This window comes from Antrostomus carolinensis, unplaced genomic scaffold (assembly GCF_000700745.2).
Source record: "Antrostomus carolinensis isolate BGI_N321 unplaced genomic scaffold, ASM70074v2 scaffold360, whole genome shotgun sequence".
Lineage (NCBI taxonomy): Eukaryota > Metazoa > Chordata > Aves > Caprimulgiformes > Caprimulgidae > Antrostomus > Antrostomus carolinensis.
The window spans coordinates 9997-33572 of NW_010288826.1; the positions used below are offsets into that span (position 1 = coordinate 9997).

Here is a 23576-nt window from a genome sequence, read left to right on the forward strand (position 1 = left end):
TGGAAAGCACAAAACTGTTTATCCTATTAGTAACTGACAAGTGATTGTGTATTCCTAAGTGTCTGCATTCCCTCTCAGTTCTCTGGCATATCACTAATTTGATGCAGATACCCTCTTGAATGACCCTGAAAAATCAATAAACCACCAACAGCAACATAGACAGATAGCCACACATATTAATTGTACTTAATATACAAGGTCAGGTTTTAAATTTGGGTGCTGGTGCTGATGTTTACAAATAAAATTGGTATTTGTATGCCTGGATGCTTGTTGAATAGCAAATGTAGAGCAGGAAAGTCAAGTCTGCATATAGCTTTTCAGTGTATTATCAGTGATTTTAAATACAGTATAAAATAGCTTATAGGCTATTATCTCTACAATTAATTTTGATATCCCCATAGCATTAAACCTCCTTAGACATTGACTATATTCTGAACCATCAATAAAAGGCACTTATGTAAGGTGAAATCTCAGCTCTGCTGAAGGTAAGACCAAAGCTCACTTACTTCAACAGAGCTAAAATTGTTTTATATTTATAGGCTAAACTTGCTAGCTTGCTACATTGCACTGGTTTTCACAGTGAACCATAATTCCCTTGAGGATTATAAGAGACTTGATTATCAAGAGGAGTCGCTTGCACTGATCCTGGCACATTGCTTGTTACAGGTGTTTGATTATCTTGCGCTACAGCAAAAGCATCACAGATTACAAATACATGTTCCATTTTCTGCGCATGCTCACCCTCTTTAGTGGGAGTTCACTGTGAATGTCTTTTGATTTCCAGTGAGTTCTGATATATGAGTTCAAAGTCATATTTATTATTATGATCCATCTGTGCATTTTTGATTTGCTACTTGCTCATTCAGATAACAGCATCACCAATGATCTTTAGGTGTAAATGTTGTTTCTACAATGGATAAGCATGGAAATGTTTAATTTCTATACTCTCATTTAGCCAAGTCTAGTGTAAAATATAGTATTTAGAAGAAAAAGATACTATCAAAATGATGTGATAAATATACACATCTATTTAATCTATACATTTTTTCCAACCAGTTTATCATAAGTTTATAGCTCCATTTTAATGCCTAAATTACTCTAATGATGACAACAGCAACATATCTTCTAACTAAAAAGAAATTAAATCTTAACCTAAATGTTCTGAATATATTTTGAGCAACACTATACTCTAAAGTAGACTCTTCTATGGTTTATATTTCAGAGTGCTGTAACACATATAACATTGTTACTATTTTACTACTAATATTAGTCAAAAACTACTTACAAAATGGTCAAATAAATGTTAGAAAATGGTATTCTATCATTCGTACAATGTCGAAAAAGAAACTTCAGCAATAATGGTAGATGGCTGTACATGTCAGTGTAGCTAAGGCTATTGCAGTTGGAATGGCAGGTCAGCAATGCATTGCCTTCTCTGATGCCCACTTTTGATTTCCTGTTTTCACAACAGGATTTATCACCAAAGGAAGCATTTCATTTCAGGATACTGTCGTCCTCGGAGTGGCAGTCTCTGGTGTTTAATAGACCAGAGACAAAGTAAAACCTCTTCGCAGAGTTTGTTGTCCTCTGTATTCTTCATAGACCTGAACTGGCCTCTTTGGGTATAGCTAATTGAAGAATTGTTTTTACATGGACTGTCACAGATGTAGAAAGGAAGTGGAAAATTATAACCTTAACTTCAGCTCATATTCCCTGAATTTTAATTGCTCAGATAAATGGCAATATGGATACAATTCAAAGCAAGGGATGACAAAACTCTGAAATCCTAAAAAAAGTTACTTGTACATTTAGAAGATTGTAACCGACTAACTTGTAACTAGCTTCAGTGACTTCTCTTGCTTTCACAATTAGGAAGTCCAAAATAGATTTTGATCTTCAATGAAGCTCTTACTTGCACAGAATTCTGCATCAGTCATTATCATAGATACAATCTGAAATGAAAATAAAATGCAAAAATATTAATATTGTGTAGTACTTCGACTACTTCAAGGATGAAGTTATTTAGTGTAATTGAATATAATTATTGTATTGTTTGAAATGCTCAACATACCATCACCAATATCATCGTAAATCTCTCCATCACTGTAAGTTAAAAAAGAAAAATAATGTATGAAAAATTGAGACATCAGATATATATTACTATTTGCATGCAGATACGAAATAGTGTAGCAGTATGGTGCAGACATACTATCAAGTAATTAATTTGCTAATTCAGAAAGTGCAACGATTATAGTAACAGAACAGCGTTGAGCAAGATGGTCAGGTCAAAGGATTTTCAGTGAAGGGTAGAGCCGGAAACCTTTCTAACATGAAAGATTTATTTTATGAAAACATTGGGTTTTTTCATTAAGTTTTTAAGTAGCTATTCTAACAAACTCATAGAGCTTTTTCCATAAAAAAATGAAATATTTTTTTATTTTTTAAAATGAAAACCAGAAAAGATGAGTAAAAAAAAAAAATCAGTATGCCCTTGAAATTCTTATTTGCTTCTGTACTTGGCAATGCTATAATGGTTTTGGGGAAGCTGCTCTTTAGATAATTAATTTAGGTAATTTCGATGAATGGTATACTCTCCATGAATAGGAATTTTCAAAATATGTCACTTAAATACATGAACAGGCCCATAGAAGCCAATAAGGCTATTTATATATATGTTAAACATGTGTATAAGTGTTTGCAGGCCTCAATTCTAAAAGTGACATCTGAATTGATATTTAAGGGTCTGACATAAAGCCCATTGAAGGAAATCAAGAGGCTTTGTCTGATTAGAAGATTTTGGATTAAAACCTAAATACTGAACTCCACGCAAATATTTAGAGCAACACTAAGCCAAATCTGCTCAATTCCAGTAAGACTAAAATAAAAATAAACCTAAAGAAAAATTGGTCCATTTTAGTTGAACATTTGAAAATGGCATCAATACACTTAATCACATTGATGTGCAGTTTAGTAATAGATTCTGTTACCAATAATGCTTAATTTATCTAATTTTTCATGGTTTAAACTAGAGTTTATGGTTGAGCAATAGAGAATGGGGCCATGGAAAATTTCCAGCATGTGTCCAGTTCCTGAGAAATCAAAACTTGGTAAAAATAAATCAATTTGCAGGATTACAATGACATACTAAAATAATTACATTTCACTTTTTTTTTTTAACAAACTGTTTAGAACAAAATTGAGTGTTATATAAAAAGGTTTCAAAAAGATTTTGAAAGATCTTTTTACTTACTTCTGAACTAAATTGCTTCTCAGAACATAGCCATCTGTAAAATTGAAATATATATGTATTTAAGTTAAATAGAAATATGCATGTTATTTCTTCTGTTGCTAGCACTACTGAAATGCAATTTTTCTCTTTTAGATATTTAAGATTGGTAGACATAATAGTTGGGTAACAATGTACAATGGAAATGTACATGAGGAAAATTTTTCTGTCTAATTTTAGTGTTAATTATTCTCATCTGCTTATGTAGTATAACATGGTGGGTTAGATAGGGAATCAGGATATTACAGTAGCTCCAAGACCTGTTACATGTCTGCTGTGCCAGGAACTTTACATATTAATAAAATATAATTTCTCTTGTTTCATTGCAATAGTTTCTATTGTGTACAAAAGTGTACACAGTGCTGAAAGGAGAATATAGTAATGTAGGTTATGCAAGATTAGGTTTTCATCTTGTATTTTAGTTTCCTGTTTGCATGAGAAGGGTGTGAAACAATAGATATTAACACAAAATATACTACAGTTCACAAACTACAGCACAAAAATATGGTGTAATAATAACCACCACATGATAAAATATATAATAATAAGTAAGAGAAATATGTATTATTTCCTACAGGGACAAAAAAGTCTTTGAGGTTATATACACCAATTAATTATCATAAACTGTAAATTGTTGAAAATTTTTTAATAAGCATATTGATAAGAACTGTTTGTATAGATAATGGAAATACCTTAGAAACGCTACTCTCTAGTGAATTATTCTGTTACTCTGTTGCATTGCTCATGAAATCAGATAAACTATACATATTCTTCTTCAATATATTTAATCTCTTGAAAAAAACACTTGCTGTCTTTAGTAAAAGGTATCTATTGAATTACTTGTCAATTGGTATTACATATAGAAAGAAAGAGAAAGCCATAACAATAATTACATATCTGTAGGTAAACTTTAGTATGTTGGCACAAATTTAGGACAGTTCTAAAGAAGAAATGTGACCTTGTGTTATATTTGAAATTGTTTATTTCTTTTATTCATTAGGAAGCTTAAATGGTCACACTAAAATGGCAGGGTTTTAGTAATTCATACACAATTCATGTGTTTTAGAATAAATTTACTACTTTGACTTGTCAAGTTCCTTGAATTCTTGAGCTGTAACTGCTCCATCTACTTAGGGGAACTGTTATATATTACCCAAAATGTCAGTTTTCTGCTAGTATTTCTGGTGGTGATCCTTCAGCTTAGTCTAACTGAATCCCCAGATCACCTTAAGGAATTATTTCCTTCTTCAAATGAATTTTTCTTTTCTGATGCATAAGACATGAAAGTATCTTTTCTTTTTTAAATGCACAGTAATTCCCATCTAAAGAATCTCATATTTTGTGTTAAGCCTTTTTAACATCCAAGCTCTAATTTTATTTTAACTGAAATTGCCCATTTCAAGAACTGTAGCTTTACAAGTAGGGGAAACCTTCCCTCGTAAATTGGCATCAGACACACACAAAGAGCTAGTTCTGTTCCCAAATACTGCTGAATTATCACAGTCTTCAACTGGGCAATGTTTTGATATATAAAAATGTCCTATGAATCCTGTATGGAATATTGTAAAAGTTATCTGACAAGACTAATATCCCAAATAGTTCTGTTAATAGTAATAAATAACAAATTCTTATGTAAAGCTTTCCTTCATAAAAAAATGCTTGCATAATTCATTTTAACTTGGCATCTTTCCATCTTAAAATAGGTAGATATCAGATAGTGCTATAAGTCTCAAATTTAAATACAGGTTTTTTTCCAGAATATGCTGTATTAATTGCTGTATAAAAAGTAGATTAGTGATTTGCCCTGTGAAGGCCATAATACATTAAGAACACTGCATTTTTAAGGAAAACGTCTGTCTTGTGGTAGAGCTTAAGGCTGCCTAAAAAGGAATTACTTTTTATTTTACACTAATCTGCATGAATGAAAAAAGTTATATGCATTTAATATTTCATTGCAGCTGTGTAAGATGAAATTTGCTTCATTTGCCTGTATTTCTATCTTCAGGGTCATGAAGATTTGATAGTTACATAGTAACATAGTTACATACTATTTGTGTAACATAGGTAGTTACATAAATTCCATTATAACATTTGCCTACTAGAAGTGTTAAAAAGGTAATCTTCAGTCAAAGAACCCAATGCTGCAGATTTTCAGTCACCTGCATATTCTCTAAGGCTGATTGCAGGTTGGTATACATAGTTAAAGCTCTCTCTGTTCAGGATCTTCTTAGCCTGGTTGTCTTTCCTCAGATTTTATTATCTGGGATAAAGGCATAGAAAATATTTTTTTAAAAAGAGGTCATATTTTAAAAATTCTCTTTAAGCAGAGTCCAATAGTTTTCAAGACTCCTGAAGTCTCACCGGGAATCATTTAAAAACATTTGGCTAATCTAATCTTCTCTGTTTCATCTTTTAATTTTCTCCTGTGAAACACATGAAAGCAAAATTATTTTGCTTATAGTTGTGGTGTACACAGTGTGCTTGCAAGCCAGACGCGCATCTGCCAGTCCTCCTACCAATGCAAAACAAAACCTAGGTTCTTCTGACAGTCCCTAGCCCCTAAATATGTGGGAGATACAGACCCCGCTGATCTCCTACTCTTTCAAACTTACTAATTCATAATTGTACATCCAAAGTTTCAGTTTCTAACCAGTTTATTTATATTTATGTGGCTTCCATAATAGGGAATAAGGCAGCAGGTCAGCACACTTCATCTTCATTACTTATCCCCACTGAAAGCTATGACACATCAGGCCAGCTGCTTTCTGACAGTGTAAAGGAAGCTTGGAGAAGACACAACTTACATTTTCAGGCAATGAAGCCCATTTATATCCTAATGTTTAAGCAATATCTGTGAAAATTAATTGAAGTTGTTTGTGTATTTTGAAAGGTACGTGGGTCAGACCAAGGCAATAGTAAGAAGGAATTTGAGAAGGTAAAAATCAGTTCCTTATTTCACATTTGAAATCTCAAATAATTTCATAACAATTCAAATAAGTGATAGCAGAATACATCCCTAAGATCATCAGCCCTTGCTTAAAACATATAATTTGTAATTTTGTTTAACTGTTAGTGCTTCATAAATTAATTTAAATGGAAGAATTCATGTGCAAGAAAGTAACAAAAACATCTCTATTTGTTGATTTTCAGTCTATCTGGCCTTCAAAATGTAAAATCATAGCTTCAAGATATGAAGAACTAGAGCAACTAGAGCAAATAACCAAAACTGTCATGCACTTAACTAAAGTAAGATTCATACTTCACTAATTAATGTGAAAATTGTCAGAGATCTATTCAGAGGTTTTCAGGGAGGATATTTTTATTTGTTTGCTCTTTTATGCACAGCAAAGCAGTAGCTCCTATCACTGTTTGAAAGGCTTTGAAGTCTACGTGAGGAAAACAGCCATCATGAACTACTTTCTGCTTTGTTATTAGCTTGAGTCAAAAAATGCAGCATTGAAAGAAGCTCTTTGGGAAGTGACTACACTAGTGCGATCCATATTTTGAAAAACGTATTTATTGTTATGCAAGAAATTCCTCCTCACCCTGCAAGCCTGCCAGAAAGAAGGCTATACTCCAGGCTGTATGAGTTGAGTATGGAAGGGAAAAAAAATAGAAGTGACTGAATCCCCTTCAGAGGTTTATAGCATTGGACTGTCTTCTTCATAGGTCAGAGATAAAAAGTGAAGGGGATTGGTAGGATGCGACTACTTTGAATGTAGTCTGTTCCTACACAAAGTGAATTTTGACTAGGAGATTTGAGAAGTACTATAAGAGAAGCACATTAAGAAATCAGAATCAACAATAGATGGTCCAGAATTCTCAAAAAATGCAAAAACTTCTGCCAATGCACAGCCTGGCCAAGGTTTTCAAAGAAACATTGAAAAGCCTCGTACAGCTCATAAAACAAACAGGGATGCCAAAAAGGACTTGGATCAGCTTAAGGCTGGGAGGGGAAGACTCCTAACAGTTCCACCCCCAGCCTGTTGAAAAGATTAAACTCTGGCAACCCAAAGTAAGACTATTGTCATTGATTTTCCCTTGGTTGCAATAATTTGGCAAGTACTTCCCAGAGGTGCAGCAAGGATTTAACTTTTACTAGGTTCTGTGGGATATCACAGCTATAGTCTGTTTGACAAATAGAGGGAGACAGAAGCAACTGAATCATCTGCTACTCTTAGTTGATGCAAAGCAAGATTTACATGACTAAGTTGTCCTTTTTCTCACATTTGGTATCTCTTGTCTGTTGGAGTTTTAATTTTTTTAAGGCAAGCTGCTCTTAAAACACAATAATAAAATAAAAATATCTATCTCATCAACTACCAGGCAAGGATAAAGAAAAGTATTAGGCTCTGCTTTAGTATGACAGGGAAGACAGTTTTTCACACGTCTTTATTCAATTATTCTCTGATAATTTTATTTGTACTAAAACTTATTAATAAAACTTACATTTTCCTTCTTCATTCCTGCACAGGACCTTGGTATCATCTGTGCTTTCTATAACCTCAAGAGACTCCCCTGGTTTAACTTGTAAGTCTTTAGGTCCCCATCTTTTCTGGGGCAAATCCTGGACTGTGGTGGTGGAGTAGAGAACTTTAATTTCACCTTCAAACTGCAAAAATCAAATAAAGAGATGCTGGTTAAAAACCATCCACATTGATAATACATTTTTAGACCAATATATTCCCATCTATTACTGAACTTTTGAAAATTAGGCAAATAATTGTTTATGCTATGTAGCATGTGCCCATGCTTGCCATTTGGACTTATAAATGCTCACTATTTTTACAAGTAGTAATACTTTACTTCTCAAAGGCAAAATAATGGGTTATTTACAAATTAGGGGATACAAATTAGAGGAGATCATACAGGTACATAAATCTTTATATTTTATGTGAACAAAACTTACTCTGAACTTTTTTCTGAACTCTTTTTCTTCTCTTTCCATCTTTTTAAACTTTTGTGCGTCTTTTTCATCTGATTTATGTTTTCCAAGGCTTGCTGATTTTGATGAACTTAAAACAAGACGTTATAGATAAAAACAAAATTAGCAACATATCTAAGGTATTGACAACTTCTCTGATAATTTTAGTGAAAATGCATTTGCCTTCATGTGTCTATAGCATTTTTGTTGGTTTATAAAACTAATATGGATAATACATATGACTTCAAAAGAAATTAAAAGTTGGGGTTGTCTTTCCTACTTCTCTCTTTTAATGAGTTCTGATGTTAATATTATCTATCACATAAGTGAATATGGCCAATTATTTGAAGTATCTATCTGGTACAGCAATGAGAACTTAACTTCTACCAAACATAGTAGATTAATGTATATGAGTGTGTGAACTAACCTAGATTTTGGTTAGGAGAGCCACTTCTTTGGATATACAGTTCAAAGAGCTTTCTCTGTTTTAATGCCCCTAGACTAGATTATTGTAGTGCACTCTGTAGCTCCACCTGAGTGGAGTTAGTGACAACAGAATGAGACATGTTGCAGTCATCTTCACAGATGCATCTGTGCTCCAGAGATGGTGATGACTTCCTGGTCCAGGGATATAAGTTTTCCAAGTTGAACTTTAGACCTCCAGATGTGTTTCATACTTACAACACAGGACACTAATGCCTTTTCTCTTAAAATACTACAGCAGCTGGGATCAAGTACTTATTCTAACAGTCCCCAAATTTTGATAGGAAAAAGACTGCATGCAGAGAATCTACAATGAGTACCTTTAGGCCATGCATTCATTTCTACCTTTTGCCCATCAGGAACTGAATTTGTTGAAATTTGAAGAATGCTTATTTATTCTATAGTCTATTATTTCAATCTGAGAATGGAGGCAGGGAGCATTCAACTGCCATTGTCAACAGTAGGGTTAGGAGAACTACAAAACCTGACACTACCAAATAAATCATAATTTAATAGCAATCTGCTTCTAGTAAATACTTTGAAAATATTTCACAGTGTATTACAGATTTCTAATCAAGGAAGTTATTCCCATTTTCACTTGCTTGAGTTCAGGTGGTGGAGGAGGGAAGTCTGAAGAATCTACGTCATCATAAATATCATTGTCTCCACAATCTGAAACAATAGTGTTTAAAAGAATGAATAATTATTATGTGATCCTTGAGTAGCAAATACATTGTGTTACAATCTATGGTAGTGTAGCTAAGTGGACAAGAAACTGTGGCAAGTACTGTAGCCATTTATCGTCTATAGTAACTGTGGGTTCTCTGTTTTACACAATGTTCTGTGCAAAACAAAGAGCAGCCAACCTTTTCAGAATAAGACTCTATTAATAATAATAGGTATTCACTGATATTTTAATCTTCTTAAGCTGAAGCAAGTTTTAGCACATGTTGGCTAATGCAATAGCCTTTAATCTTCATTTTAATTAGTCCATTTCCCACTGTGTTGCATCAAAGTGTATTTTTGGGGTTTTATGTTAATATCCACTCAGGCACTTCTGTGGCACTCTGTTCAATACAATATTGCTTACAAGTGGATATGAGTCACAATTATGTTTGTTTTTAGGCCATCTTGCAATGCCAAAGCAGTGAAAAGAATTATTACCCCAAGAATATACTTCGAATCATATTCAGCATATTTGTAGAGAGGAAGCAATTGTTCTACTCAGCAAATCAATAGCTAGAATAATCACAGTAGGAGAAAAAAGGTTTAGAACCCAGTTCAGGCAACAGCCTCAAAAATTGTTAAGAACTTGCTTTTTATTCCATGGCTGAGCTGATATTTATGAATATATATTATCTTACAAAGACACTACAAGTGATAAAAATAACAATAAGCATCACTTTTTACTTTTGAAGTCTTGCATTAAGTTTTTCTTTCCAAATGAATCTGTTCATACTTAATGTCAAATAAAATGAACTAGTGGAAATCTCACACAGAAAAATCATGACTTCTTTATAAATACATTAAATTGTTTTCTAGAGAGCTTGTTACACATTTGTATCTCCTCATCTGTAGCCAAATCAGTCACAATATTTGAAAATTTTTCACTGGAACTGGGTAAGCAATGGGAAATCCTGTTTCCTTCCTTGGATATATTTTTGTGACTTGCGTGATAGAGAGTAATGTATACAGAAAAAAGCATTGGGACTCAATACGGAGACTGAACAATAGGCTAGTAATTACCTTTTCCAAACTGCTTTGTTGAAGAAGAGATACTGGAAAGAAAAAGATACTAATTAAGTATTTATATCACATTAATATGCTTTTGCATAATTTAAATAATTTAAAAAACTTGCAACACAAGGGCTCCAAGTAACCTTCAGATGTTTTGAAGCTCTGCTGACACCAACAATACTCATGGACTAAATATATTTTTGCCACTGAATTGAAGTAAACTCATTCAGAACTGAATGAGAGAAGATGGTGGTAAAAACACCAGTTGCTGATCTAACCTCTGGGCAAGATGAGTAGAAGATAATCTTTGCCTTTTTCTGTTTGGAATATTATTCATAAAATTTAGATTAGTGGGACTAGATTTACCAGATTATTGAAGCTACATTGTACTGATGAGCAAAGTACATTTTAACTGAGGATACAGGAAACCTACATCACCAAAGTGGCACAGGGATGATGGATTATTTTGGTGCTCTTCACCAAAATTTTTTTTAATATATTTTAATTACTACACATGCAACAAATACAGCTTGTTAAGAGAGTAATTATATTATACAGGTGAAAAGAAAGGAGGTCAGTGTTTTTGCAGAAAAGTACCATCCTGAGCAGCATTTCGCTGCATGATTCATTAGGCTGCTGTGAGAACATGTTAGTAGCTTATGATCAATGCTTTATTAGAATTAGTTAATGTGCACTGTGATTTCCTGACAGTCTCTTACAACAAATCTCCATTATCTTCTGCCCCATTGACTTTGGCTGCTTTTTCTCGTACACTTTTCTTTTTGTCATCTTTGACCTTTAGTCTCTTCAAGATTCCCCAGGACCAGATACCATTCTTATCTTCATCCTGTGATACAGACCTTTGGAGTATGGATGCAATTATCACAATGTAAAATGTAACATTCTTTTTAAAAGGCCCAGTTTCAATTCTCCATTGATGCACGTAATTCTTATTAATGCCAAAGTGTATATACCACAAAGTGAGGACACCTAACGAAACGCTAAACACCAAAATGCTAAGCTAGAAATATGTATGTTAGGTCATTTGTAGACAATGAGATATATTTGTAGGTATAGATATTAATCTAGTGGCTTACTGTTTGTATGTTGTTACTCAGCAAGCTAACACTTGTTATTTTTCAGAGCTATTCCATCTAGTTGGGGATTTGGAGATTTTCATGATTGCAGCTGCTTTTGCTGACATACCAAAATTAATTGCAGAACAAAACTTCTCCAGAAGACCAGAGAAGCATTTTTTTTTTTAGCTTCACAAATCCATCCTGTTGTATATCCACTTGGTCATCATCCTAATACTTGCTAATTATTGTGTCTAATTCAAAAATACTAAAAACTGAAATAAAAACATTCTGTTAAAGAAGCAATTTATTTAAATGATATAAAAACTTACCTAGTTACAGTGTCTTCATCATCAATCCCATCATAAATTTCTTGATCAGAAGGAGGAGGAGGGAACATTCCTTTAAGAGATCAAACAGTGAATTAATGCATCTATATTTATTGCTGCTGAATAAGGTATTCACTACTGGCCTCTTAAGTATGTCAAATGTGTGTGTCATTTGTGCAATATCCTAGCAAATGAAATCTTCATGTAAACTGGCACAGCCTATTTATTAAAACAGTGATTTAGGCTTACCCCAGTTGGGAATGCCATCCACAGCATTTAACATAGCACTGCCAATCACAAGAGCATAAATACAGAAAACAAAGGCTTTCACACTGTATTTGTTGAAATTCTAAATGGCTGGTTTTGGCCCAGTCATTATGATGACTGATGACTTTTACATTTTTGTGTGTGATTTGAGTGATGATTGAAGATGTCAGACCAACACTCTCAGCAAGTCACATCTAGTGTTTATCCACCTAAGCCAGAGACAAGTGCAGCATAAGCTCCTCATTTTGGTCTTAATTCTGACCTTTGAGACCCATCTCCTTCAGTGCAGGGTTACCTCAGTTTCCATGTCCAATTCTAGCCACTGGTCAGAGTAATCACTGAAATCTGTGCTTCGCTGGCAGCAGCTTCACAGAGCACTGCCAGGGGATGCTTCTGCCATGAATAGTAGCTAAACTCTAAGCTGAGAAGATGAGCTATGCTCTTGTGATCAACAGAGATTGCTACATAAATATATGTGCTACCAAAGGGGAAACTGGGTTTGAATGTGTGTTGACAATGTGAAACTGCTGCAGTCATACTGGTTAGGACTCCAGAGCATGGCTGAAACTGAAGTTCCCCTTAACTCTGTCAGCAAAATGCAGCTTTAATCGGTAGTATTACTGGCTATTTCAGAATGGGATTTCTCCTGCACAAAACCTCTTGGTCATGTTAATACTGTGCCAATTATATCTGTGCTGTTTTGTGGGATGATTTACCTTCACAAAAGAAAAATTAAACTTTTGTCATCTTTTGGCATGCTTCTGATTCACAGTATCTGAAGACAAAACTTTCTTGCCCACATTCCCGTAGGTGGAAAGTAAGTTAATCTGACCACTATACCTCCTTGTTGGTTGCCTGTTAGCTAACATTTAGCATGCTTATGGATAATTACTGAATTATTTGGAAGCTGCAGATGTCTGAATTTGAAGGTAAGCAATACACAGAAACAATGCTCCCCAAAAAGTATATGTAGAACTTACTTCCAGCTCCACTTTGACCACCACTCTGACTGGAAAAGGAAACAAGAGACGTTTTAGAGAAAACCAATCATACTTTGGAAAGAGAAAACACCATGATCAGCCATCACTTTTGTAGTAATTAGTTGGCTTTGGCACTTGTCTACATTGCCAGCTGAGCACTACAAATTCTGCACTGGAAGCTCAGGCACATGCTCGTGTGTTCTTGTGTGTGGGCAACAACTAAATGTGCTCACATAGTTGTTCTTTTTTTCTCCCTGTTTTCACCACACTTACACCAATTTCCTACAGCCAAATAGTAGTTGCATTCTCACTAAGGCTAAAGAAAATGTGTTATCTTATTCATAAGTTAACTAGCTTTTGCATGAGGACAGATTAACTTCTAGCAGATTCAAGTAAAGCAGAAGAAAATACTCTATTTTTTTTCCCTTGGAAATAATTATAAATCAGAAAAGGGTATTTTAAAATATCATTCACAGTAATTCAAAGGGTATGAGAGAGAGAGTTATCAATATCATCTTTAGTTAATGTAAAAAAAAAAAAGGACAGTATTTTATAAGTAAAGCTGTGAAGCAAATTCTCTATTTTCATAAATCAATGCAGATTTCAAGCCAATGAAGGTGCACATTTTCCCACAAGAAAAACGTTCAGTCCTAATTTTTAGTAATTGTTAACAACTGTTAGCAATTTCCAACAAAATGTCATTTTCAAGTAAATGCAAATTGATAACTACAACTATAACAATTTACAATATTTAGAATATATTTTATATTCCCCTTGAAATCTTTAAACTAAAGCACAAAATACAACTTACGATCATAGGATAATTCATGTTGGAAGGGATCTCAGGAGGTCATGTAGTCAAACATGATGGGAATAAAAATATAATCTGACTGAACACTAAAGAGTGCATCCACACCCTTTAGATTGATCCCTTATGAGAGGATTTTCTTGAGATGAAATGGTAAACAAATGAATTTATTACCCAACTAGGTTTCACTGGGTAATGCTTTAAACCTCTAACTGCATATCTAACTCCATATTAGCCCAGTGTTCTAACAGTAATTGAAAAAAAATCTGACACATTCACAGAGCTGAATTATTTCCAGGTCAGAACCTTATTTAAACTTATACATCGAAATAAGATATTTGCTAAACTCTTGTGCCAAGAAATCCTGAAATACAATAGCCCTAGTCACTTATTAATTTTGGAATATTAACAATACTACTGATAATGAGATAATACTATTTGGTCAAGAGGCTTTTTTTAGTATGGCATTCTTCAAGTGCTTTCAAAATATGTTGATGTATGTCAGACCTTCCAACAATTCATGCTCATGAACTGAACAGAATGCTATTAATCACTAGAGAAGATAAAAATGTCAAAATACAGCTTAAAGGATTTAACAAATCTGAGCCATTCATTTGTCTCTCCAAGTTCCTCACACTATTATTTTAATATGCAGCAGTGTAAGTATTCTTGTTTCATTTTGAATTCAGTAAATTTTCTAAATTCCTTGCACTGAGGTAGTTAATTGTAATGATTGCCATAGTGAAAAAGATTGGCCAAAGATACTTCTACAATGAAGAGTCTAATGTGCAGATTACCTAAAACCTAGAACAACTAAAGCAACTGTTCTGGTTAGGTTATAATGCTGTGAGACCATGGTGCAGGGAAGGAAACTGGTATTGAGCAACCTGGAAAAATATTAGATGCAACTAGCTATATTGGTTGCTTAAAGAATCCCAGCCTGAAGGCAGATCTGTCCAAGCACTGTTTCTGGAACTCATGGGGATATTCCAGAAACAAGGGGATGAGATTTAAATCATTCACCTCGCAGACAACCCAGAAGGAAAGTAGCTGGGCAGGATAAAAGGATGTTGACATTGACCCAACAGCCAACCAACTGTGGTCCCCTTATTTCAGCCAGGCCTCTCAGTTAAGGTGCTGGGAAGAAGTAAAAGCAGGTGTAATGGCTGAGTGTTTCAAGGTGGTTGTCCTACACATTGAAATCCTCCACACACATATGCAGATCTCTGAATCCTGGGCTATGTGTTTCTGCACTTGTAATAGAGAATGGGCACTGGTTTGTTGCATCACATGACAGAAGCAGTCTTTTATGTGAGGTCAGGTAACAGGTACCACTGTCATGTTGGGTTATATGATAGCCTTGACTTCTGTCACAAGATCACCAAGATATTTCCCTGACAGCAAGTCTGATACACTGCTGGAAATGGCATTCTCTACCTAGAGATCTAATTGACATGAAAAATATGGCACATTGAAGTAGAGAGTCTGCAATGTAGCATTGCGTTGCAAACACATGTGAGAATAGAGGAGAAGCTTCTGATGAAGTCAAAACAGTGTAGCTCATACTATCTCATGGGATTTTATAGGCCTTATTTTCATAACTAAACACATTAGCCACATTCTCTCCTGAAGGGCCACCCTAATCATGCTTCCAGAAGTCCCTTCTCTTCAAAAGGAAAGAGGTAGTAAGAGTTTGAGAGCAGTGAGGGCGATCATGGACTGAGTGCAGTTAGTGTTTCCATTGCTTTTAGTGTCTTTTATTCTTGCGTGTTAGAAAAGGCGGTATGCGATTTCAAAAGAGAGAACAAGAAAAGAGATAGAGGAAAGAGAATTACACTTCCTGCAGGTGATTTGTAATCCTGCATGTTTTGCATTTTGCTCTCTTTTGGATGGTAATGTTGTAGGTCCTCTTCCAATAGAATGGATTCCTCCTGTGTATGAGTACTTGTAGGTGCTGGATTCCAGAATCCATTCTTGTTCTTTGACTACTTCAGTTTGAAGAGCTCAGTTATTTATTTCTGATATAAATGGCTGCTCTTCTATGACAAGAGTCTGTTTTGCAGTTGTAAAACTTCTCTCAAGGCTGACTGGGGTGAATCATTGGTTCTTTTTCATGTGTTCCTTATACATACCTGCTAATACTGTCCTGCTCTCCAACATCATCATATACTTCTTGGTCACTCTCTGGCTGTTTCCCAGCAGCTCTAGTAGATGATTGTTGCTTTCTTCTTAAAGAATCATAATCAATCTCCACCATGGTTGTTTTGATGTATCCATCTAAATTAATGAAACCATGTAATTAGGCAGAGGTAGCTTTAAAGCTCATGTGAAAATTATGAGTTTAACAGAAGGTTCAGAATCAGTGATTGAGTTGTTTTGTATGATCTTTGAAAACTTTAAAAGAAATGTCTAATTCCAAGCAGGCTCATCTTGAGTCTCCATCTGGCTACACAAATAAAAATCTGTTCTGTCTCAGATGTCCCCCCGTACCCTCCTTAGCTGGTGTCCAGGTATCTTCACTTTTATTTGTTCTCAGCTACAGAAGAATTTTCTGTGCAGACTGGAGGAATCATAGAGGAAGCTCCCTTTCTCAGATAACCTTGGGACCACTGCACTTTCCTGGCTTATTTTAGGGCAGCCCATGACATAAATATTCTGACAGTTCATTAGGAGGGAGAGACACCTTGCATTGATTTTGTTTCAGGTTGGTAGACACGCTGCAGCTGCATTGCTATCTTCTTGTCCCTGGATCTTCGCTAAAAGGATCTGGTTATAGCCATGGATGCAATGTCTCAGGAGAAACTTACAGCAGAGCAGTTGTCTTGAGATGGGGAACAGGTTGCCCAGAGAGGCAGTGGAGGCCCTATCCCTGGAGATATTCGAGGTCAGGCTTGATGGGGCTCTGAGCAACCTGCTCTAGTAAAGATGTCCCTGCTCACTGCAGAGGGGTTGGACTAGATGACCTTTGAGGGTCCCTTCCAACCCAATACATTCTATGATTCTATGATTCTAACTCTGTCACTGCTGAGGGGAATTTTAGACAAGTGTACTGCCTGTACAGAAGAGAGTATGAATTGATTTTCTCGAAGGTGAAAAAAGCTCATGCATTTCTTGAAAATGGAAATCTCCCACTCCATGCTTCTGAGTGAACCCAGTTTTTAGTGTGCATCCCCTCAAATCTATAACACCTTGATTTTTTTCTTTTATTTAAATGATAATAACTGACTTTCCTTGGTTGTTTGATCTTCTTCACAGATCATTACTGGCCTGTGAACATTGAAGGTTGAAGCACTGGTGAAACAAATTAAGCTGTACTGTTGACACTTGTCAGTGAGATGCCTTGCAGTTTTGCTGAGGCAAGAATTAGTTTATGAAAAGTGAATTAATTAAAGGCAAATTAATTAAATGGCCACACTTGCTCAGCCTTCTCCCAGCCTTCACCAAGATTTGTTTTTCTATATACAAAATGATCCACGCAAAAGACTTATTTATGAAACCTCAAAGTATCACAGAAAAGCTGACATTGGAACTTACCTCTTGATATCATTTTGGCCAATCTCCAGATTAAAAAAAAAAAAAAAATCTATAAATAAATTACAAAATTTCCATAGGAATAGGAGAACAAGACAAACACTTAAAACAGGTACTTATTTTCTATGCTTCTATTTTAGGAACACTCATGTTATTTTTAATAAAAAGACATTAAAAAATGTGATCTTTTTTACTTACATGGAGCCAGGTTCTGATGCTATTTGAAGGCTGACATGGAATTACCTCTCAATAGGTCTGTAAAGATCCCAAAATATTGTCCCTAACTTATTCTAGTGCCTGTAGATATTATATTATGTTGTACAATAACTTCCTACTATGAAGGAAGCCTCGTATGGCAGCTAAGGACAGGAGGGTGAGTTGTGGTAATTATTTACTTCGGTGGCTAGTGACTCAGCCTTGGTAAGGCTACTTCTTGGTGTAATGCTCACATGTTTGCTGTCATACAATGAAAACATTCAGGAGCACAGTGAAGAAACAGAACTCACAACATCCTTTTATCCTGCCCAGCCACTTTCCTTCTGGGTTGTCTGTGAGGCGAATGATTTCAATCTCATCCCCTTGTTTGACAGTCAGCTCATTCTTCCCTCCCTTGTGGTCAACACAAACTCGTGCCTGATGAAGGACTTGGATGGGTCCTGTTAACTGCAGAGAGGAAGCAACATAAGAAATCACAGATGAGGAAAAATTGAGTTATTTCCCAAACATTCAGACAAAATAGAAAAAAAAAGTAATGATAATTGTTTGTTTAACTGATGTTTAAAATAATCTAGGCAAATAAACAGAAAGGCATCACTCATGTCCTCAACTATCCAGTTTAAATTAATAATCAGCAATGAAAAAAGAAGGTAATGACATAACAATAGAGCAGCTGAAGAAGTGACCAGCAAAATCACAGAAATACAAAGACCAAAACCAACCAGCTAAACTATGGAGCCTTTCATACGTTCACAAAACAGACACATACTTAATTCCAGTGGGCAGCTCCATGTAGTTCCAGCAGAACTACTCATGAAGAAATGTTCATTAACTTCAATAATACTACCACATAATTGTGTTTACAATTCTACACTATAAATGATGCTGCAAGTACTCACAAGAGAGGATCATACTTTTTACTGGTATTCGGGATTCTCTTTGAGAGATCTTTAGTATGCATTATGGAGAAACCAGTTTGGATTTTAGTATCTGGCTTTCATTTATATGTGAATTTACAGAGGTATGTGGCTGTTGACAATTATAGACTAGCTCAGGAATATATATCCTGTATGGGTGGTGAAGAAATGGGACAGAACATATGCACTAAAATATTTGTTAACATTTAAGAATAATAACATACTTCAATGTCCACAAGACAGCAGCCTGCAGTCTGAAAGCATTCAGTGCACTAATGCCTATACTTCACAGGAGTGGTCTGAAAAATAGTCTTGGGGTCTGACAAGTGACAGCTAACCCACTATTATCAACTATTAGTATTTTCCTCCAACATTTGCTCAACTCATGTCAGTGTCTCCACAGCAGTCCAAGTCCATGATGTGAGAGAATTGCTGCGGCTTTACTGTTCACAGAGCCTAATAGGAAGAAGAACAAAGCTGCCCACTATATGCAGTGACACTGAAAGAAGCACAGTGGAGCATTGTGAACAGGCATTATTTACCAGTAAATTACTAGTAGGTTTGTAAACTGTGGTAGCATGCTGACCACCAGCTGTAAAAAAAAATTACATAAACCAGAAAGAATTGTCTCAACATTTAGCCTATAGCTAAATTTAGCTAAATCATCTAGCTTTGACAGTGACTGTAGCTCCTCTACACATGCCCTTTTCCCTTCCTCCCCATTTAGACTTGAAGGGCCTTTAGGTCCCTTTAGACCAAGGCAAAGGCAATGTGTTGCAATATAACATGGAAATCTAAGGGCTGGATGCTGTTGTATCTGACTCCAGTGAAGCAAACAACACTAAGTATATGGGATCCAATATGGGATCCAGTTCCCACTTTTGTTAAGGACTTTTGATGCCATTCTAGTGACATAAATGCTTTTTAAACCAAAAAGTGGAAGGAAATGTTTTTAAGGCTTTTTTTACATAGAAAAAGAGTGAGAAGGAAATTTAACAAAAATATATAAGCAATGAAAAAATGTCTTTGCCCTCAGCACAGAGCCTGAAGTCAAGCATATGCCAAACATAAAAGGGTAGCTTAAACATTTACTCAGGATTCATCCAGATGCTTGAACTAACCATAACAAATAGGTTTGAAGCCAACTGAAAATTGTATTTTGAACTCATCAATGCTCAATAATGCTTCTTACATGTCTTTGGCTAGATTACAAAACAAAAAGCTTACTTTGAACTTCTTCCTTATTTCCTGCTCTTTCCTTTCTTTTTCCTTTTGTTCTTTCTTCTCTTGGTCCATTTTTTTCTTTTCTTCCTTGTCGTACTTCTTCTCTTTTCCTCTTGATGATCTGAAAGTGCATTGCCAGGACTGAATGTAGCAGTGAAGCAAATCTCACTACAGCTTTCTTACCCAAGGTTAACAAAGAACTATATGTGATGGAAAAAATACTTCTCATAGTGAAATCAAAGCTTCTGATTCTAGACCCTAGTGTGGCTGCAACAGGTTGAGTAAGCAGCCCTTTATTTTGTATTACATATATGATTCAAAGTATCTGTCCTCAAGAGGACAGTATGCCTGGAAAGGTTATCTGGAGGTAAGAAACTGGTTCTATGTGTGCATGTCCAAACATCTCTGAGCTAATTTTGGCAAGTAAGCTTGGAAGCTGGTAGCAGTCTAGTTGTTGGGGCACTGGCTGCAGTTGTTAAATATTTACCCAGGCTGTCAGTGGTTGATGCAGCCTGAACTGAAGCCTGAGCTACCATCGAACTGTAGTTTTAAACCTAATTGCAACCTGTTCCAGCAGTCTACACAAATGCAGACAGACTTCTGCATTGCATCCTAAATATGCCTGTCACACCAGGGTACATTGCCTGCTGCGCCTCCTGTACTGGATGGTACTGACATCTGGGCCCTGGGATATAATTGGGACTATAGCTACAGCTCTGTCGTTCGCTGGCAACAGTGCTATGCTTTACAAATGGTATGGAACTGATTGAGTGAGTCTGCCACCTCTTCCTTTTTTGGTACTTTTGCTAAACTGATATTTTCAAATTACATTAAAAAAGAGACTGAATAAGGATCACTTGTTTTGGTTATATAGTCTTAAAATTATCTCTTTTCAAAGGGAATTCAACAATAAATTTTTGCTGAAAGTCATTCTATATCTGAAACAATGAATTTTTGTGTAGGGACTTTAGATTGTTACTTATTCCAAGGGAATCAGAGCTTTTCTTTGGCTATTTTCATACAGTGAATCTCATACATTTAGACATTAGCAGGCTAAGAGACTCCTCAAAGTAAAGGGTTAAATGGAAGAAGAATAAGCAGAGATCACATTCTGGCTCTGTAGCTATGCTAGGGGACTTGGGCCATGAGAACTGTAAATCCAGACTCTCATAAAAAGTTCTAAATACATTTATCTAGAAAGTAAGAAAAAAACCCACAGCAAAAGATCTATCTGGGATCACAGTACTTAGGGGCTGAGCTTATTTTTCCTCCTAGGCTATAATTCCAAACAGTGATTCAGACATGTTCTTAGATCAGAAATCAGACTTCTGATATCTAGATCGTGCTAACTACATGGTTTTATTGCAGGAGTTTTTCCAGCCCAGGGCATAGCAGATCTAAGTAGGAAAGAACCTGTGAACAACTTGACTTTCTGTAGGTGAAATGAATGAACACAATAATGCCTGGCAGGGACTGCAGTGGAATCACACTTTTGTGCCAGATGAAGTACTTTGTTAGTAAGATTTTAGTAATAAGGATACAATAGATTATAGAGTTTAAAATTACTACCTTATGTCATTTATGTCTTCATACATCTCTCCATCACTTTCTTGGCCCTATAAGAAAAATTCAGTTTTCAATGGCCTAGATATATTTGGAAAGACACGAAGAAAATGGACCTACTATGTAATCTTCATACAGACTGTATAAAAATATTTACAGCAAAATGTAAATATGAACCCATTTAATCTTCCCAAATCAAGTTACTACATTATTCAAGCCCACTATTCTTTTTTTGACTTTCTTTTTATAATACCACAACTACAATGTCCTAGATTTTACAATCACACTAGCAGATTGCTTAATCCAAAGCGGATGTTTTAATTACAATGTTAGTCCTGGAAGTCTTTATCTATGTTGATTGCACCACGGTGATGAAGGTACCAGGGTTAGCAGTAGTTAAACTGGAACACTAGGGACCTAAATGGGACTCAGATTAGGGTCCCAGAGGTTGTTTTAGTGCTAATACAGCCAGGTACTTAAAGACAAGATACAAACGTGTGCTTAACTGAAATAAGTGGTTTATTACTGGAATAGAATAGGGCCCTTATGTCTGGAAAATTTCAGTGAAATGAAATGCCAGTGGAAATAGAAGGGGTGGGTTTACTTTTTTAAAAATCAATTTTTGGTGTCTAGCCAGCTTTGATAATTAATTCCAGTTTGCTCTGTTTACCCAGTCTTATTTCTGTCCTTCACAATAAGTAAGTGCTTCTACAATTTACTGTCAATATACTGGATTTATTCTGCAATTAATTTTCTAATGTGTTGAAGGCATTTTACTAAATTTGTAAGTTTGTTCTGAAAAAGAATGTTTTACACTTACCCCCTCTGTATTTCCATGACCTATATGACAAAAAGATAAAAACAGGTTATTTATTTTTTGCTGTACAGAAAAAAATTAATTCTAGCATTAACTATTTACAAACTGCTAATAATACCTAGAAATATGTGCAGGCTCCTGACTTTTAATGAGGGTATGAATACAAAAATCAGAGTTTTTCTAGGTTGCTTTTGTTGTACACTGTAAACTAGAAATATCTACAATACAGCATATTTCACCATGTATTTTTAAAAGTGGAAAATTGGTTTTAAAGATTCTTTTGTGACATTGATGAATTTACCTATGCTATTTGTTTACAAAAACATCTATTTATACAAGAAAGTCATTGTCAAAAACCTAATAAATCCAAACAGACCTCAGAGACCTTGCTTGTACCAGCCCAACAGCTGAATAAGGAGGCCAAAGGCTCTTTTACTAAACCAGCTTCTGCTCTGCTTCCTCCTTACTCTGCAGGTAGTTAGGTAAGAAAAGAGCTTGGTCTCAGTTTCAGCTCCACAGCCCATACTGCTGTATGGCAGGGATGGCTAGCACACTAAGCGATGCGTGCTGTGCCTGGCACAGACGGAGTCCTCTTGAGGAGAGATCAGAAGGCAGATTGAAATTCTTTGTGTTACAATCTGCTTCTCTGCCTTCTCCTGGTACAACATAGCGACTCACTGCCTCTTATTGAAGGCAGACCACAAAGCGACGTTAAAAGCACATTCATTTTTTTTTTTTCCAGTCAAGTATAAAACAATGCCTGCTTCACCAGAACACACAACTTCAATTCTGAAAGGCCAGCATTCATTTTGGTTCAGATTTGAAAACCTGGTAATTTACAGTCTCAGCATATTTCTAATCAAAAAAAGCATGGGAGAGGGGATACACTTAAAGCAGTTCCTGAGGGTCTATCATATTAATTATAGAACAGTTAGTGTAATAAGACAACTGTCTTCACCCATAAAACTGCAGAATCAGCATAATTAGTTACAAAAGTCACTCATGAATACAATATGCTGTTGCTTATCTTTTAAATACAATATGTTTACAGCTTCATATAGCTGCTATTAAATAAAATGTAGGCATCTTACCCTGTGAAACAAATTCAACATCATCATAATTTTCTTCATTGTCTGGACTTCTGTAAATATGAAAAAGTGGACATGTGAAACCTATGAAGGTGACTGTATGATTGCGTTTTCATTCACCATTTCTCTGGTGCTTTTTTTCAGCTATTTTACACAATGGCTGGACAGTTTGTTGAGCCCTTTATGCTACTTCAGTACCCATGAGATTCCCTAAATTATTCTTTCTGACTGCAACTTGTTTTTTCACATGGGGACACTTTGATCCTGAGTATAAAAGGAGAAAATGAGTGAAAGCGAAAGGCACTCAGATACCATGGAGATGAGTGTGGT

General features: G+C 35.4%; 1 protein-coding gene across 1 annotated transcript in view; it reads right to left on the minus strand.

Moving 5' to 3' along the window:
• Positions 1–1929: 1929 nt before the first annotated feature.
• Positions 1930–23576, minus strand: part of FYB1 (FYN binding protein 1) — a 40358-nt gene continuing 18711 nt past the window's right edge. Inside the window, exons 3-18 of the mRNA XM_029084855.1 lie at positions 23250–23299; positions 22162–22181; positions 21348–21394; positions 19782–19899; positions 17928–18084; positions 16023–16167; positions 13083–13111; positions 11839–11908; positions 11150–11290; positions 10440–10471; positions 9296–9365; positions 8196–8301; positions 7736–7898; positions 3251–3284; positions 2072–2103; positions 1930–1952 (exon numbers count right to left, since the gene is read on the minus strand). Coding sequence (XP_028940688.1) covers positions 1930–1952; positions 2072–2103; positions 3251–3284; positions 7736–7898; positions 8196–8301; positions 9296–9365; positions 10440–10471; positions 11150–11290; positions 11839–11908; positions 13083–13111; positions 16023–16167; positions 17928–18084; positions 19782–19899; positions 21348–21394; positions 22162–22181; positions 23250–23299 — 1237 coding nt within the window. The remainder of the gene's footprint in view (positions 1953–2071; positions 2104–3250; positions 3285–7735; positions 7899–8195; positions 8302–9295; positions 9366–10439; positions 10472–11149; positions 11291–11838; positions 11909–13082; positions 13112–16022; positions 16168–17927; positions 18085–19781; positions 19900–21347; positions 21395–22161; positions 22182–23249; positions 23300–23576) is intronic.